The sequence below is a fragment of the Crinia signifera genome, chromosome 1, assembly GCF_055691185.1.
Source record: "Crinia signifera chromosome 1, ASM5569118v1, whole genome shotgun sequence".
NCBI classification, from domain to species: domain Eukaryota; kingdom Metazoa; phylum Chordata; class Amphibia; order Anura; family Myobatrachidae; genus Crinia; species Crinia signifera.
The window spans coordinates 320,422,891-320,442,260 of record NC_139217.1 but is presented as its reverse complement, the minus strand read 5'-3'; the positions used below and the strand labels follow the sequence as shown (position 1 = coordinate 320,442,260).

At 42.6% G+C, this 19,370-nt stretch overlaps 1 protein-coding gene across 1 annotated transcript in view; it reads left to right on the top strand.

Annotated features, from left to right (window-relative positions):
• Positions 1-19,370, top strand: part of LOC146080266 (solute carrier family 71 member 1-like) — a 53,551-nt gene that overhangs the window by 14,744 nt on the left and 19,437 nt on the right. The window contains exons 2-3 of the mRNA XM_083187337.1: positions 13,130-13,225; positions 13,515-13,577. Of these exons, the coding sequence (XP_083043463.1) occupies positions 13,130-13,225; positions 13,515-13,577 (159 nt within the window). The remainder of the gene's footprint in view (positions 1-13,129; positions 13,226-13,514; positions 13,578-19,370) is intronic.

Here is a 19,370-nt window from a genome sequence, read left to right as displayed (position 1 = left end):
TCCCCCCTGGGTCGAATATGTTTCGGATCGCTACTATACCTTTTGCTTTCCATCTTACAAAGCCTGAATCAAGAATGCCTGGCTGAAATTTGGGGTTACCCCAGAATGGGGCGTATTTTGTACTCCTATGGTTCCGTCCCAGTTTCTTGTTGATAGCCTGCCATGAAAGATATGTATCTGTGAATAACACATTCTCTAGCACCCCTGCCGGTAGATCCGACCGTGGAGCATGCAGCAGGGCCGCGGGCGAGTAGGGGGCAAAGACATCCTCCTCCAGAGCCCTGTGTGTATAAGATTCCGTGCCTTGGAACCAGTCTAGGATATATCTCATAAAAACTGAGTGTGTGAATGCCTGTATATTGGGTATTCCCAACCCTCCTTCTGCCTTCCTGGAATAGAGTTTGTTCCTAGCAAATCTGGGTTTTTTCCCCTGCCATAAGAATTTAAAAAACCCTTTTGTGATTTTATCGATGTCTGATTTTGATAGCCGTATAGGTAGCATTTGGATGCAGTACGACAGCTTTGGGAAGATAATGGACTGCAATACAGCTGCTCTTCCCAGCAACGATAGGGGTAGGGTTTTCCATGCCTCAAGCTGCGTCATTACTTTGTCAATTATGGGTGTGAAATTAAACGAGTATAGTTTTGTTAAGCTATATGGGATATAGACCCCTAAGTACTGTATTGATTGGGTTTTGACCTTAAATTGGCTCAGTATTGGAGATATATTTTGGGATAGCTGCCTCCCTGCAACCTGCAAAATTTCTGATTTTTGTATATTTATTTTGTACCCCGCAAAGGACCCAAATTTAGATATTTTGTCCATTATGATTGGTAGGGACGATTGTAGGTTTGCCACAAAGAGCAACATATCGTCCGCGAACAGACAGATTTTTAGAGTTGTAGAGCCTATTCTAATGCCCTGAAAGGAGTCCGTATTTCGCAACAGTATGGCCAATGGTTCCAACGCTATGGCAAACAGCAGGGGCGACAATGGGCACCCCTGCCTAGTGCCCTTCTGTATGGTAAATGGGTCCGAAATGTGACCATTGCACGCCACCTGAGTCACTGGGCTCGTGTACAGATTCCTCACTAGAGCCACAAACGGCTCCGGGAAGCCAAACCGCCCGAGAGACTCGAACAGGTGATCCCAGGTGACCAGGTCAAACGCCTTTTCAGCATCCATTGATATTATACCGTGGTCCCCTGGGATACCCCGCCTTTCAAGGTGTTGCAAAGCTGCTAGGACTTTCCTGACATTTATGACCGAATGTCTGCCATGTATGAAACCTGTCTGGTCAGGGTCAACTATTTTGGGTAGTGCATATTTCATCCTATCCGCTAAGATTTTTGTAAGTAGCTTATAGTCTACATTAAGAAGCGACATTTGCTCCTGAGGAAGCCGGAGGAGGATATTCCGGGGAAACGCGTTGAGCTATACATTATCTGCTGACTCCATCCCTAAAGTGACCTGGTTCAACACCCTACAGACACCCCTTTGTCTTATTGGATGAAAAATCGTTTGGGTTTGCATTATCCCTAAAGATCCACACAGAGGAGGAGAAGTCTTCTTAAAAAGGGAACCGTGAGCCTTTGAAAATATAAGGCATTTCAGAACCATCGCTGTCACAGATTCTGGACTCAAAATCTTACCAGATGGATTGATGGTAATATAAGTCAGCTTACAATCCCCCCTATTACGGGACTTTATCATATATGAGAATAACCTCAAGCGATAAATGATTCACCAGCATTCAATTTTATTTCCATATTTATATTTATTTTTATTTTCATAATAAATGTATGTATGTATGTATTTTATACGTTAATTAAATATATATTTTTATGAGAACCGTGTAATTATTGAAACAGCAAGCGCTGGCACATATATATTTCTTTTATCTTGTTTACTTATTAGGGCCTGACAAGCCCTGTGCCAGCAGCTAATTGATTGCGCAACACACAATTATCTCTTTTTTTCTCCACATTAAGAAGCGAGATGGGCCGATACGACCCCGGGTCTTCTGGGTCCCGTCCAGTCTTGGGGAGGACCTTCACCACCGCTGAGTTGAAGTGGGGGGGGCAATCCCGATCCCGTCATCAGCTGATTAAACATTGCTGTCAGCGTGTCACTTATTTTGTCAACCAAAATTCTATAAAATTCCCCTGAATACCCATCAGGTCCCGGGGCTTTCAGTGGTTTAAGTTTTGAAATAGCTGCTTTGACTTCCTCTACGTCTATAGGGGCCATTAGGCTGTCCACGGTGGAAGCCGGTAATTGGGGTAGGGCAACTTCAGACCAAAATTGGTTCTTGTTAGTTTCGTCAATTGCCCCTTGTGTATATAATTTGTGGTAAAAGTTTTGGAATAAGTTTATAATATCTTTGCCTTTCCGTAGTTTAGTCCCATCTGGGGCGTTTAGAACCGGAACAAATGCCGATGGGCGGGATCCCCTTATCAGGTTAGATAGCAATTTGCCATTTTTATTGCCATGCCGATAAAATTGAAAGTTTGTATTTGCCATATATTGGGTGGTTTGGTTGTCTAGCAGGGAGTCAAAGTGCGTTTTTGCTTGCATATATGCAATTTTGTTATTGGGAGAGGGGGTGTTCTTATATTTAGCGTAAGCTGACGTCAAAGCAGATTGTGCTAATAACACATTAGCTGATCTATCTTTTTTTAGTTTCTTGACATAGGACATGATCTCCCCCCTCAACACAGCCTTCGCCGTCTGCCATAGCAGAACGGGATCTTGTTCATGACCCTTGTTGTCATGGGTGAATTCAACCCATCTCGCCTCCAATGCCTGCCTAAATTTCTGGGACGTAGCCAAATAAGACGGGAACCTCCACTGTCTGTGGGACCCCACGTCGACAGATGTCGACAACGTACACCACACCACTGAGTGATCGGAAATGCAAATGGGCATTATCTGGGCATCAATTAATTTTGGGAAAAGGGTTTCAGACGGCAGCAGGTAATCTATACGGGAGAGGGTCCCGTGTGCTGCTGACAAGCAGGTGTAGTCCCTCTCCGTAGGATGCAGGACTCTCCAGCAATCAATAAGGCCTAGTTGGGATGTTATTTGGGATATGCCTATAGATGGTCTTGGTAGGGGTCTCTTAGGAACTGATGACCTATCCATTGAGGGAAGTGCCACGATATTAAAATCTCCTCCCATCAGTAAGCCGGAGGTAGCAAATGGGTAAAGACGCGACAACAGTCTCCCTATGAATTTCTGGGAGTAATTATTAGGGGCATAAACATTGCAGACGACATACGTTTCTTGAAGCACGGAAATTTTTGTAATAACATATCTCCCTCCCGGGTCTGTATATATCTGCTCCACTACCGGCGTCAGACTTCTCTTTACTAGTATTGCCACTCCCCTTGCTCTAGAATTGTAGGAGGCAGATGCTGCCACCACATATCCCATCTGACCCAGTTTTGCATGCTCCACCTCGGTCAAATGCGTCTCCTGAAGGAGGGCGATGTCTGCATTCTGTTTCTTAAGGTATAGTAGGATTTTTTTTGCGCTTAATGGGGGAATTGATCCCGCCCACGTTCCAAGAACAGATCTTAACCTGCGCCATTACTCAAGTTAAACTGGCTACTAACATGTATGATGTCCCTGAGCTGGCCTCCCTCCCCCCCCTCCTTCCCACCCCCCCAACACCCCCCCAACACAAACATAACAACACAAAGGGAAGGTAAAACCTCCCTCAGAGGAACTGTTCCCCTGAAGCAAATTATCGCTCTCTCTAACAACTTCCGTAGCATTAAACAGAACTGGATTCTAACTACTACCACCTGTGAGCTCCTCAGGCAGCGCATCCGGGCTGGCACCCCTATAACAATACAAACATAAAGTACTTATCACGAGCAGCAAGCAAATAGACAGTCGTTACTCCATTTCAGTATGAGAGTCTCTCCTGGCTTTCGAATGTCCCAACCTGGGGGGTACATCTGTTCTTGTATTTGCAAATAATATCGATGAATTTCCCCATGGCAGCGGACCTTCCATCAATATATCCCCACCTCCCCTCCCCCCCCCCCCCCAGTCCAATCAATGACATTGGGCAAAAGGTTGGAAAAAAGAGAAACCCCCCAAAAAGGGAAGGGGGGGGGGGGGGGGGGGGCGGAGCAGGCAACTCCGCGGGGAGACCCCCTGTAAAATAATTGCATATAGCCTTCCCATTTGGGAGTCCCGTCACAGTCAGTCACGATGCTTTAAACCTGCACCCAATTAAGCATTCATAAGGCTTAAGACTGCCTTGATGGTGATCCCAAACTTTCCCGGAGGTAGGCCTGTGCATCTCCTGGGGTAGAGAAGTCTGACAGATTCCCCCTCAAATAAGCGCAGTCTGGCGGGATACATCAAGGCAAACTTTTTGTTGTCCGCAATCAGCTTGGCACAAATGGGGGAAAATTCCTTCCTGGCTCTAGTGACCTCCGCTGAGTAATCCTGAAATATGTGTAACCTGTGTGATTCCCACTGCAGGTTTTTGAGCTTCCTAGAGGCATTCCATATCAGTTCCTTATGCAAGTAATTGAGGCATCTGAAAATGGTCACTCTGGGTCTTGCATTTTGGTCTTTGCGGTCTGGGCCTATGCGGTGGGCCCTCTCAACCACCATGTCTGAACAATCTGCGGTTATTTGTAAAAGTTCAGGCAGGGTGTTCCTTATAAATTGGTGAAGAGCAGCACCCTTCACCTGCTCCGGCAGCCCCACCAGCCTCATTGTTTCGTCTGGATCTGTTTTCCAGATCATCCACTTTGTTAGTTAGCACATGTACTGATTTTTGCAATGCAGCATTGTCTGCCTGCAGTTCACTAACATCGTGGAATATGACCCCCACCCTGGATTCATTCTGGGCCACCCTTGTATTGAGTTGAGAAAGATGATCTTTCAGTTCATTTATGGAGCTTTTAAAGGTGCTTGCCTGTTGCTGGAACAGCGGCTCCATAGTGTCTCTGATAGCCTGCACCATGACTTGGTATGAGACAGAGTCCTGTGAAGCCTGTGAAGGCTGTGAAGAACATGTCAGGGGGTCAAGCGGGCTGTCAGTGAGTGATGTACTGACCTTGTTGGTTCCCGGCTGGGGGGACTGGAGGGCGCACACGGAGACTGGCGGCGGGACGGGCGCGGTCGCCATCTTGGATTTTAGCGGTGTTCTGGCCACAGTTCCCCTTCGTTTTGTCATGGAGAAATATCTCTCCATACATCGGCGGGGGGCTCCGGAGGACCAAGGGGGGCTGTCCAGCGAGCTAGACCGCGGTGCGGTGAGTCTGGGGTGCCGCCCGATTCACCTGCCACGGAGCTGCTCTAACTCGCGTCCTCTCCCATGGAAGGCGGAACCGGAACCTGAATCAAACTGTTAACCATACACGCAATACTTATTACTAGAGACCGGATTATATGCATTTGCATATTTGCATATGCATTTGCATATTTGCCTGATTTTCAGCAGAAATTGCATATCTGACCTAAATGTCCTGATGGTGCATATTCGGCATAGCGCGGTCAGCGCGGAGCGTTCACCCTCACTTCCTGACTTTTTTTTTCTTTATGTGAGGAAACGCCGTTGATAGGCTGACAGAATCGCCCATCAGAGGAATGGATTGAGCGGCCTGTCAGCGCGGCGGGGGGTGGGATGTGGGTGGAAGAGCTGATACGCCTCTGCTGACAGGCTGTCCACCTCTGCTGACAGGCTGTCCTCCTCTGCTGACAGGCTGTCCACCTCTGCTGACAGGCTGTCCACCTCTGCTGACAGGCTGTCCACCTCTGCTGACAGGCTGTCCACCTCTGCTGACAGGCTGTCCACCTCTGCTGACAGGCTGTCCACCTCTGCTGACAGGCTGTCCACCTCTGCTGACAGGCTGTCCACCTCTGCTGACAGGCTGTCCACCTCTGCTGACAGGCTGTCCACCTCTGCTGACAGGCTGTCCACCTCTGCTGACACGCGGGGAATCACTGCGCGCCACACGGGTGCTGGAGGTCCCGAACAGTGGTGCTTCTGGACAGAACACTGACCTCAACCAACGGATGGCAACGGTGAGTGTAACTTACAACACAGTTTCTGCTGGGGCATTACAGTATGTGCGGTTTTGCTGGGGGCATTATGTGCACTTCTGCTGGGTGCATTATGTGCACTTCTGCTGGGGGCATTATCTGTGTTATACTGCTGGGGGCATTATCTGTGTTATACTGCTGGGGGCATTATCTGTGTTATACTGCTGGGGGCATTATCTGTGTTATACTGCTGGGGGCATTATCTGTGTTATACTGCTGGGGGCATTATGTGTGTTATACTGCTGGGGGCATTATGTGTGTTATACTGCTGGGGGCATTATCTGTGTTATACTGCTGGGGGCATTATCTGTGTTATACTGCTGGGGGCATTATCTGTGTTATACTGCTGGGGGCATTATGTGTGTTATACTGCTGGGGGCATTATGTGGGGTATACTGCTGGGGGTCATTTACTACTTACTAATTGTATGCTGATTTAAATAAAAAACTATAAAATTTCACTTTATTTTGTATTTTTTATTTAGCATATTTTGACGCTTTTCATGCATATTTTAAGTATTTTTCATGCATATTTGCATGCATATTTCGAGCTTTTTATGTTGCATATAATCCTGTCTCTACTTATTACCATTTTTTGAGAGAATAGAGTATACGGATTATGGGGATTTCAAAGTGGACTGTGCCTTCTAAGGAATGAATGACTTCTTGTGGGTATAACTTGTACGGCATTTAAAACACCATGATTAAGACAACTACTCTGTTGTTGTAGCATTATACTGTATTTATGGGTGATTAACATGTGTACAAGCTTACCAGCATATGAACACACCTAAAGGAATGTTACCAGTGCTTCCAGGAGATATTTCTCAGATCCAGTAACTCATATTACGGTTTGATGGTATTGTTGATCTTTTCACCACCCATTGTTTTAAATTGGTGCTGACATTGAACATATCTCCATTTGGGGCAATATTCAAATAGCTGCAGTAACTTACCACGTATAGTTGGGTTGTGGATTATTAGATAGACAGTGTCTAGATACAGTCCTAGTGTTCACTCAAGGATTTTTCCCTAGGATTCTTAGTGGCAGGGGGCACCTGGAATAGCTGGCAGCCACTGTTAATAGACCTCGGCGTTGTCAGCAATTCATAAACCTATAACTACATTGCATATCTGCCTACCATGCATAAAGTTGTCTGCCTACCCGTCCCAACAGTGACTAGGCTGCGCCATCCTAAGGGGGGCTTAAGCCTAGCATGAAAACTAAGTCAATAGGTCTAACCTGAAAGGTCCACATGCAGTAGGTCTACCTTGGAAGGATCGATGTGGGAAAGGTCGACAGGATCAAACTTTTAACATGAATAAGTAGACATGATTTTGTTGGTGTCAACTTCGACAACTGTCGACATGGACACCAATTAGTTGCACTCGCCATGCTTTGGGCTTGGTTTCTCACTGTATACTATTCTATTCCTCCTGTATGCCGACATTGGTGGTTAAGTAGTTTTATCTCACTCCACTTTATCACTCTACAAGGCTAGTACCTCTCTCACATTCTTCCCACAAATGTTTCTGCATGTGACTTGAGTTTGAGTCTCTTTCTATCATGACCAGAATTATATATTGTGTGATACTGTTGTTCAATTAGACAACTCATGTCAGTATGTCGGAGTTTTCAGCTGCAGTGCTACAATATTTTTAGTCTTTAAAAAAATTCTCTTGCAGATTAATTGCTAATGAAGTTTTATTTGCACTGCTTCTCTTGCCAGTAGTTTTTAATTAAAAAAAACCTTTAAAAAAATACCTTTTAAACCATTGTGCTTGATGGTTTTTAGTTATTGTTTTTGAACCACTGGTTTATTCGAATAAACACTGATTTACAAGCGATAGCAGGATATATCCGCTTATCTCCCTGTCCACACTCTGTAGTTGTAGGGAGATAGTTCTTAAGGGCCCTACATATGCAGAGATTTGTGCCAGAGATGCAGAACGGGAAATTCAGCACGAGAGATTTCACTCTCTCAGATAATGAGCCATATACAGAGAGATTTGTGTCAGAGATTCATAATGGGAGATTCAGCATGGGAGATTTCAAATGTCATGTTATAAAATCCTTGCATTAAAATAATAAATAAAAAATGGCTTGGGGTCCCCACGAGCATGAACAGCCCAGGCTCTAGGACCGGTCCTGGTTGCCAAAATACAGAGGACAAAAGGAGTAGGGGTCCCCCATATTTTGCAAACCAGCACCGGGCTCAAACAGCCATCAGGGTAATGCCACAGCCGGGGGACACTTAACACCAACTCCGGAGTCTTCCAGCGTCGCGTCCTCTCACTGCATCCGTCCTACTGCAGAGGGCTCGGGTGGCGTGCGGCAGTCCCAGGAGGTGTCTTGTTTCTGGGCGCCGTCACTGGGACTTCCAGGCGGCGTCCTTCAGCGGGGCTACCGGCGTGGCTTCAGTGGCGTCTTCACTGACAGTCGCTCAGATGGCCCCCTCTGCACATCCCCGCGCCACACATGCAGGAGATGTGCAGGAGCGACTGCACTAAATTTACCGACGAGGCTGTTCTGAATCTTGGGCAGATTCAGAACGGCGGGGGCACGCATGTAATGAGTCTATTTGCAGATTTCAAGGCTTGGCTCTTGTGGTAGTAGCAAATGGTTTAAAGCTGTCGTTCTTTCATCTCAAGTTTTCCCAATAGGTTTTTGGGATTTCAGTCTGTATGTTGGATACTAGATTTGCTAACCTGTGCATTGCCTCGAGATATCCACTCTCATATTTTCATTTTGAATGTGACGCGTAGTTATATCTATATTGTATTTATTTTAGACTGCACTAATTTTAGAAGGCTCTGAAAGTGTGCTACCCTTCCTTTTACAGTGCAGAAGTTGAAGGCGGGCATCCTTCCAAAGTTGCATTTTTGTAAATACAATATGAACTAACCCAGAAACTAGGCAAAAAGAAATGTTAGGCGTATGTTTCCTGTTTAAATATTGCTGCAGAGAAGTGAATAAGGAGTCTCGGGTAACCAGAATCTGTTACATGTCAGTGAAACAAAGGAAGCTTCTATTATTCTAAGCCTGGGTGGAGGAATAGGAAAAGAGGAAGGGTGTAGCAGGTAGGTGGGGGGGGGGATACATTTGTATATTTATTGTAGTCATATTGTCTGTGTGTGATTCTGTCCATGTACATCTAATCCTGCACAGACTGTAAAGGCTCAGTCACGTGCGTTTGCCCAGAGGAGAGAGAGAGTAGATCGGTGAATCATGGCTTTATGTATACGGTTAGCTGTCCTTGTTCAGACTTAAATCTGAATATTTGTTTAAAATAAAAAATCTCATAAAAATCCTGATATTGCAAACGGCTCCTTTGCTCCCATACTGTTATTTATGCATTATTTAATGCATAGTACGTGCATTAGCTTTATTTGCTTTTCAGAAAGTTGCATTTTTTATTGTTGGTGTTTTTTTTTTAATGCATTGTGTATTTTTGGGATAAAGAGTGACGTGCATTTGGGAATGAAAACATCTCCAGTATACTTGTTGCACAGGGAAAGCTTGCTACAGTATGCAGAGGGAACTGATTTACTGCTGTAATCTACTTAGCCCTGATTCTGTAATGGTACCAGAAGCCTCTGCACACAGCCAAGCTGACAAGCTGAAATCTCATGATTTGCACACTGGACTGGTGTGTTCTGCAGTCTGCAGAGTTATTATTGTGACTCAACAAAGTACCAGCTTAATGCGTTAACTAGCCTATCAAACCTGGCAAATGTGATCTATTTCATTTTTGACCCTTTCAGTAGTGACAGCTGATTTGTTTGGCACTATAGTAAGAGTATAATTCTAACCGTAATATATAAGATGTTGCTGACTTTAATGATTTTTGTTAGTATTGGGGGTTAAAGTTACATTTTTCAAGACCACTGTCAGTCTCTCTCTTTTTTACGGTATTCCCAGTGCTAATAAATCTAGTCATCTCACTCACAAAGCAGCAGGGTTGGTTTCTGTTTAAAATTTGTTCCATAGACAACTGCTTTGTTTGTTTGCAGCTGTGACATAGCATTAGGACTGAGTCATTTCTGATAGAACCTCCATTAAACTGTTAAACACTATACAATAAAGGCAGACCACATGCACGATAATGATATAGTTAACAATGTTATAGTGCGTATCGTTTAGTGTTCACGAATGATAACTATGCGTGATCCTGTGGGTCATTATTGACCTCCTTTTCCATCTGTACATGCAGTAACATTTTTATGACTAGGTGCATACCGTTCAATATGTGTATGAATGATGAAGATGCATTTTTCATAAAACACAATTGTCAATGGTAAAGCAAACTCTTGCTCCTTCTGTAACTCCAGGGAAATCATTAACAACTAGTAAGCCCGCTCAAAGCAAATGCTTCCAACGCTACAGATGGAGCACCTGTCGGCCAGCCTGCAGGATCGCTAGATGTCCTGAGCTGGCGCAGCTCCATCTGACAGGGACGTATGTGTCCCCGTCAGCAAGGCTGCGAGGAGTGGCTTACCTGTCTGTCTCCGCTTCAGGGAGACCAAGGAGAAGGGGACAGACGGGGATTTGCAGGGAGCTGTGGGGCAGCTGCCAGAGGGCCACCTTCCGCCGGCTGGCGCGGGGTGGCGTTTGGCGATTCTGTTGCCAAGAGCAGCTCCATCTGTTCTAGATTTAGTTTCACTAAAAGCTAATTGCCTCTGAGAGAGAGAGAAAGATGTAGTTTCACTCCCTGCCAACAGATGGCAGTGTTTCAGAGACAAATAGTCACTATGGCACCTTTTCACCATCACAAATGTGTGTCATAGTGTGTATGCAGCTTAAGATACATTTTTGATAGTGTAAAAGTGCCATGGGTGATGAAATAACATATGTTTAAAGTATGTCTCGTATATCAGTTTTGTTGTCACCAGTTGCGTCACTATCTCAGCCGGGTCATAACTTGCAGCTTAGCAACAAACCACGTCACAGATGCTAATTATTGGAAGCTGCTCCATAATCAGGTTTTCTTTTGTTTTGATGCAGTTTTTGCATAATTGGACAAGTATCTGATTATTTTTTTAATTGCAGTGCACTGAAGCTCTAATATATACTAAGTATAACTGTGGTGTCCCGTTTATGTTCTGTTCACCATATGTCTTGTACACAGAGGTTCTGGCAGTACATAAAACTTACAAAGATCGCTCAATACACCATGGAAAGTGTTAAATTGTTGTTCTAAAATGGCCGCTTCAGATGGGTTTGGGGGATTGCTGATATGGTGTAAGCTGTGTTTTAAGGCTTTCTGTTAATCATTCTTCCTCCTGGCAGTACATAGCATTGACATTAGCTGATACTGTGAAAACACTTGTTAGAAGCTGCTGTGTTTAAACTTTAAAAAGTTTTTAATAAAAAATGGCAATTAAAGCATGTGCAGACATTTCATGGCAACCCCTCCCTCACAAGCAGCTGGTTTTGCAGAATATTTGTTTATGCTGAAGTTGAAATTCAGTAGGGTTGACCCTTATAACGTTGAGGTTTTTTACTTGCCATGCTTTCTACTTGCTGAATTATTTTCCCTATTGCACCTGAAACTAGCAGTCTGGCTGTGCTGCTTTTTCATTAAGAATACATTCAAAATTGGGTATAGCATGAAGAGTCAACAGTCTTAATGCGATCATGAACATTATATAAAAAATCGACATGTTTAAAAAGTCGACCTGTTTCTAATGTTGACATTTAACATGTTTACAACAGAATGTTGACATAGCTCCCACCCAATATTTTGGCTTAAACCTATAATAACACAAATACTGTATGTTGACATTCTGAGGCTGACGTGAATATGGCTCTTTTTACTTGTTTTGTGTCCGTATAGACCTTGTTTGTCGACCTTGCAGATGTGCCCTTATTCAGCATTGCAGCACCTCTCTGTGCCCCAGGGCCTGCAAGACTATCCTAGTGTTGGCCACCATTTTTTTTTTTAACCAAAAAATGCTTCTAAAGCGAAGTAAATAACTAAAAATGTATCTGTCCAATCTGACTGGTCGGATCAAATATCTGGTAATATATGGGAGCAAAGGGCAATCAACCAGTTGCTCTCAAATGGTGGAATCAGAAAATAGTCATTCAGACAAATAGTTTAAAGCCTTCTGATTTAACAAATGTGTCCAAACAATAGTTTTATCCATTTTCCAGCTTTTGGGAGCAAATGGCTAACTCATTTGCTCCCATATATTACCAGATTTTTGCTTCCACCAGACTGTTTGGACAGATAAATCTGTCTGTGTGTACCCAGCTTAAGTCACAGTGTGATGAGTCTAGCACGCGCCATCTGTCTGTGCTGATTAGATTTGACATATGACTGAGTCTTTGAATCTGTATACAAAATGCCATGATGCAGAGGCAGCTTTATTCCATTACAAGTGCTCTGTATACATACTCAGTTGCGCACAGGTATACAAGTGTCGCATATCAAATTAATCAGCACAGTAGTCATGTTGTGTCTATGATGCATTTTCAGTAAAAGAAAAGATGTCCAATACTAGCAGAGTTGTAGGGCACCTGGCGGCTCTTTCACGCCAGGCGTCTTGCCTTGCACAGCATATGGAGGCTAGGGGCCAAATGTAATAGGGTGTGCGAATCAGAAAAATCAACCTGTTTTTTTCAGTGCAAATGATTGCCGCTTTAAAATTATGGGAAAACACTCCGAAAATGTCTTGTTTATTCTCTCACCCTTTTGTCTCTAGATGTATGTCCATGTCAACATTGGCTAAACCAAACAAACAAACCAGGCTAAATACGTACTTTGTAAAGAAAGTAGAATTTGGGGACATTTATAAAATCTTGGTGATAAAGTGGACAGAGATAGAGTACCAACCAATTAGAGCGTCTAACAAACATTTTTCAAGCCCATCTTTTAACATGACAGCTAAGATTGGATTGGTTAGTATTTTATCTCTTGCCAAGCTTTGATAATTCTCCCCCTTAATCTTTATTGAATACCATCTCTTTTCTTAAATTTAATTCCTCTCTGAAATATTTAAAATGTTTAACTGCAATGTTCTTACACACTGTCTATTTATGTTTCCTCATCAGCAACAAGGCATGGGAAAGCCAAGTGTGTATCATGCTGTTGTTGTCATCTTCCTAGAATTTTTTGCCTGGGGCCTGTTAACGACGCCAATGCTAGTGGTGAGTATGACTGTTTAAACAGATTTCCTTTTGGATGCACTATTGTTTGATTTAAGTAGTCGCTATTATTTAAGCATGTTTGTTGTCTTTAGAGATCATAGATGTTACCTCTGTGCATATTGCCTGGTTGTTGTAGGGGGCTAAACAAATGCCGGGTCGCTCCTGGGATGGTGCCGTGTCCTGGGTGCAAGCCGGCATTTGCGATGTGAAAGAGGTATTAGTTATTTAAAATTTCTATCTATCTGTTTCTTTTTTCTTTCTTTTAACGCTCCTATCACATTTTCTGCAGGTGTTACATGAAACGTTTCCACAGCATACATTTCTAATGAATGGTCTCATTCAAGGTGTAAAGGTAAGAGAATCTGCATGGTTGTGCTTCTAAGTTTCAGTTCTGTATCAAGTTTTAAAGTGTACATCAGTCATATTGTAACAAAAAAAAAAGAGAAATACTAAAACGTAGCACTCTTGTCCTATTGTTAAAACCCGACAAGTTTTACTGTGCATAACTGGCAAATCCATTACATGTTCCACACTGTAAGGTGCGTGTGCGGAATGTCACAAGCTCTTGGTAGCAGCTTATTATTGGCCTTCTTGCTAACCTTCCACATAATGAAAACCTGCTTAGACTGTGGCTCTGAGAAGAGAGGAAGCTCACATTAGTATCATTTTACTAATGAAATTACTTAGAGCAGGGATGGGGAACCTTCGGCCCTCCAGCTGTTGTTGAACTACACATCCCAGCATGCCCTGCTACAGTTTTGCTATTTGGCCATGCTAAAACTGATGCAAGGCATGCTGGGATGTGTAGTTCGACAACAGCTGGAGGGCCAAAGGTTCCCCATCCCTGACTTAGAGTGTAAAGTTTTAAAATGATGACAGTGAACCACCTTCTGGCGCAGCAGCCAATCTAGTCTCGACAGATGATAAGGAGACACTACTCCTAAAAAAAAACGTATACACTACAAAATACAAATGGAGACACACTGGCGCTAATAATATGTAACATTACTTCCCTTCTGATGAAGAAAGTGTTCAGAGAGACTCCTACCAGGAATCACGATGTATCCTCATATGCAGGTTTTCATATGTAAATAATGTCCATGCAAAGAAGAATACATAAAAACATATATAGTGAAGTACGTCTTAGCAAAGTTCTTCTTTTTCCACCCGTGTCGGAAGAAAGAGTGCTGATTGCCCTTCCACCAGAACTACTAGGGAACGGTGATGCGTACCCAACTCATATCAAACATGGGTAAACAAAGCCTATCAAGGTATGTTTTGGTGAGTTTGTACCCCAACTCACAATAGGAAAACGTCATTCTCTCACATAAAGGAATCTTTTATAGGCACTGAAAGAAAAGGTGATATGATGCATACCACAACTCACTCAGAAATTTGTATTGCTGCTCCTATAAAGTTTCTTTACTTGTCACACAGCGTAGGTTCAAACAGCAGTCTTTAATACACTTTCTCCACATACAGAATAACACATAGATAAAATCACAAGTGAGGATATCGCCAGAACTCCCAGATTTCAGATAGGGCCGATATAAACAAAGTCTACAACCTGGTAGAAAATCCGAAATATCATCCCAGGGTGTATTTGACAAAGAGCCACAATCTTCCAATCTGGTGTCTAGTTTCTCCTCTTCTGCTCAAACGCGTTTCCATTTATAAAACTGGGATCTTTTTCAAGGTGTGCAGAGTGGTGGAACCATGTGGGTTTAAATACCCTACAGGCAGGAAGTCCACCTACTTCCTGTTTCCTGTCTCTGTAAAATAAATACTACTGTTCTATTACAAACATTCCGTACATACACATTAATTCCATTCTAGGGAATATTAATATGGAGTACACTCTATGTCCACATAAAATTATAAGCGTATACAATCACTAGAAACTCATGAATCGCGATTGGGGCACGCGGCATGCGCTTTACCACCTCCACTTCCACGTTCCGTGCTTTCGGAAACCAATGTGACCGGAAATGCATCTGTATCATTGTGGGTCGCGGGTGAAGGATATCACCCAGGCCGCTAGCTCCACCCGCGATTCATGAGTTGTATACGCTTATATTTTTATGTGGATATAGAGTGTACTCCATATCAATATTCCCTAGAACGGAATTAATGTGTGTGTACGGAATGTTTGTAATAGAACAGTAGATTTGATTTTACGGAGACAGGAAACAGGAAGTAGGTGGACTATATTACAGTGGTTCCCAAACTGTGTGCCTAGGCACCCTGGGGTGCCTCAGGACACTTACAGGGGTGCCTTGGGTTGGTGGACCAGGATCAATTCATATTAGTTATGTGCAATGTAACAGGCAAAAGCAGTGCTAGTGGCTGCCAATCCTAACCTATGTGGACAAACAGGAGCAAATCCTGCCCCACATAACTGACATATAAACACAATGGGGCAGATGTATTAAGCCTTAACAAGAGATAAATGCAAGAGTGATAAGGAGAGATAAATGTCCAGCCAATCAGCTCCTTACTGACTTTTTTCAAACACAGCCTGAAACCTGGCAGTTAGCAGGTGATTGGCTGGATGTTTATCTCTCCTTATTCACCTTGCATTTATCTCTTGTTAAAGCTTAATACATCTGCCCCAATGTACTTACTTTTATATTTTTTCCTGAATTTCTCAATAAGAAACATTTGACCTAGGGGTGCCTTGAAAACATTTTGATGGTCTAGGGTGCCGTGATTCAAAAAAGTTTGGGAGCCCCTGCTATATTATCCAATTACTTAATTGACCAAGGCTTGTGGCTCATAGTAGCTATACATGGATGGCTTAGAAATGTGATCTGTCTTGCAAATGCTACTAGAGCTCCTTCATAGGATCTTTTGAATCGCAAATTTGCTTCGCTCACCCTATCTATTACATTGACTAGACCCACAGATGCTGTCACTGTGTTATGCTCTATGTGAATATTAATTATTGCATCAAGAAGATGTAGTATGGATTTGTTTTATTGCATTGGTCTACTGTAAAATTACCTTTCTTGGTTAGTACCCTTCCTGAAATAACACTTGTTTAACCACTTAACTGGCTAATATGTATTCCAAAAACATTCCCAACTATTTTTTTAAATTAAATAATCTAAGTAATATTTTTTTTAAACTGGGTTAGTATAATGTTATGAACACATATACTTATTAAATATAGCTATTAATTGCACTACATGATTTAATACACTTACCAATTTGGGGGACATTTTGCAGTTACTATATCTTTCTGCATCCATATCCTAAATGAAGATTAGGGTAGAGCTGCAGGTCAAGAGGATCTTGCTATATAGGCATTGTAAGCCCAGTGGTGGTCATTTCTGACACTGTCACATCGGACGCCACTGTATTAGGGAAAACACAACTTGGCATGGTAACATCTCAAGTGGCCAGGCCAAGAAAGTGATTTTATAGATGTTTTTTTTTTTTTAAACCATATTTTCCATTGAAATCTAGAATTTATTTTAAATTGGAATGTTTCGAACAGTCAACCAGCCGAACAATGGTTAAGGTCACATTTTAAAGTTATAATGTCAAGATGGTTGACCTTTAAATCACACTTCTACCTTATCAATATTTTGATTGTCAATCGCTGAACAGTCGAGTTGTTAACTGCATCTCGTTTTAAACTTCTGGAAATAAGCAGTGTGGTAAATAAGTTGTCCTCAAAGCTGCTCATCTGCTGGTTTAACCAGCAGATGAGCGGCTTTCCCGGCGATGATGCGGGTGCGCGCAGCAGCGCTCACCGCCGGAGCATACACATTGGGCGGCTTTGAGCTAAAAGCTGCTCAAACATGCTGTTTTGAGCGACTTTCAGCTCAAAGTCGCCCAGTGTGTATGGTCCTTAAGTCTGTGCGTTTAACCTCTGGCTGAAATTCTATCTCCTTTCTTGAAGGCTGTAGAGGAACTGGTGTCACTACAAACTAAGTTTGTGGTGTTAGATCTTATACAGTCCTTAAGAATTGCAGTTCTGTTTAGCTTTATGCTTATGTTATATTATACAATGAGGTCTTTAAAATGCTCTCCTCCCCATTCCTTATTCCTTAGTTTAGCTGGGAAAGGCTTATTACTACAAGTGAATGCAGAACATCTGCTGCTCAGTTCTTGGCCCACAAAGTCTAATTCACTGAACGAATTACTTTGACCCTGTGCCAAAACTGTTCTGTGCTATTTCTTTTCTGGTAATGACATTGAATAGTTCAGCTACAGAGCACACAACATGGTTTTATTGCCTAGAATATGCTTGGTCATCTAACCAAGTAAGTTCCTTTACCAATATCAATTTAGAAACTAATGCTGGTCATACACGACCGGATAAAATTTCCATCAGACTGAAATACATAATGGGCCAGATTCACTAAGCTTCAAAAGTGATAAAATGGAGACTGATAAACAGCCAGCCAATCATCTCCTGTCTGACATTTTTCAAACACTGTCTGTGACATGGCCTAGGAGCTGATTGGCTGGCTGTTTATCACTCTACATTTTATCACTTTTGAAGCTTAGAGAATCTGGCCCTTTATCTGACACCTAACACCCTGTAGTTATCATGGCCATATACTATGAAATATCACACCATGTGTGGCTACACAATGTGTTCCTCCTCTGTAGGAGACATTTCCCCATTCCTCTGCTGTGAATGAACAGGGAATGTGTCCAATGGACAGTCGCAGCAGTGCGTTCACTGCCTGATTGGCCGTGTGGGATGACGCCTGAACTGGTAGGTTTTTTAAGGGGCAGTTCGTCTGGCATCCTTTCCAAAAACTATATTATTATTGGGTGCCTGTTAGTATCAGATGTTTATAACATCAGTACAATAGAGTAGCAGTGTATAGAAAGTAAATTCAGAGCAACTTTTATGTCTTGGACAATAGATTTCTAAAATAAAAACACTTTATATTTCTTGTATGAATTCAGGGTCATCCTATTAGGTTAAGTGGTGAAGCTTATTTTAGTTTTGGTAGATTTATGACTAGGTGGCTGCTTTCTGATATTTACTGTCTGATTTGAATGTCGTTGTAAAAAACAGTGCACTGTAAAGCAAGACATCTGGTCTAGTACTATTGGCCTTTTTCCAATCAAATATCTCTTGTGCTAGAGAATGGAAAGAAATCCGCCTTCTCCATGTGTTCTCGGTAAATGTAAAGTACTTTGCACATTTGTCTGAGAAATATGTTGCATTCAGTTGTTTGTAGTTAATGCTTTTTCCTGTGCTAGCAGCGACTCCATTTAAATATATCCTGATTGAAAAATCAGGTTACTTATCAATGCAGATTTACAGTTCTAGCAAAATAGTATTTATTTACCAATCTATTGTAGGGTTTAACAGTAGTAAATTATGATGTCATAGCAACATGAATGTAAGTGTAACAAATGACCCCAGTGTCATATATTGTACATATTTGGATTATATTATATCTTGTTTATTTTTTGTGGTTGTAAAATGCAAGCTCACCCAACTTGTAGACTTGAGATGGTGAGCCATATTAAATACGACCAGCGAGGGGGTTAAACACCAGGGATCGCCAAAAACAAGTGACCCTCTCTGTTTAAGCCCCGTGCCGGCCGCACACCCTCTTATACGTTTTGGGGGAATTCAAGCAAACAGTGAGGCTCGTGGCTAATGCAGGGAGCCTGCTGCATTTGGCAGCCACACACTGTTTCCCCATCACTGCAAAAACCTAGCCACGGGGAAACGGTGTGTGCAGGGGCTCAGTTGAATACTGACCGTGCGAGCTGTGACAGAGAGCAGTCAGCACTGCTCGCTGCCACAGCTTGCAAAAACATTGAATATGTCTCCCATAGAACATAGTCCATATTTTCACTCTAATATTTGCTTAAAAATATTCAACGAGAGTGGGGGTTTTCTATTTCTATTTGTGTTGGATCTCAACTGATATAATCATATTATACCTGTAAGTTTTTTAACCCTATTCCATACCCCAAACCCTTCCAGTCACACCCTAACCCTAATGTTCAACGTTCTGAGAATGTTTTGTCCGTTAGCATTTTAACAATTCCACTATCAACTGTTGACATTATTTTCGTTGACTTTTTCACTTGAACCTGTTACTGTATGTAAAGTAAACTGATCGATTTTTTATAATGTGGTTTTATCACTTTTCTTTATATC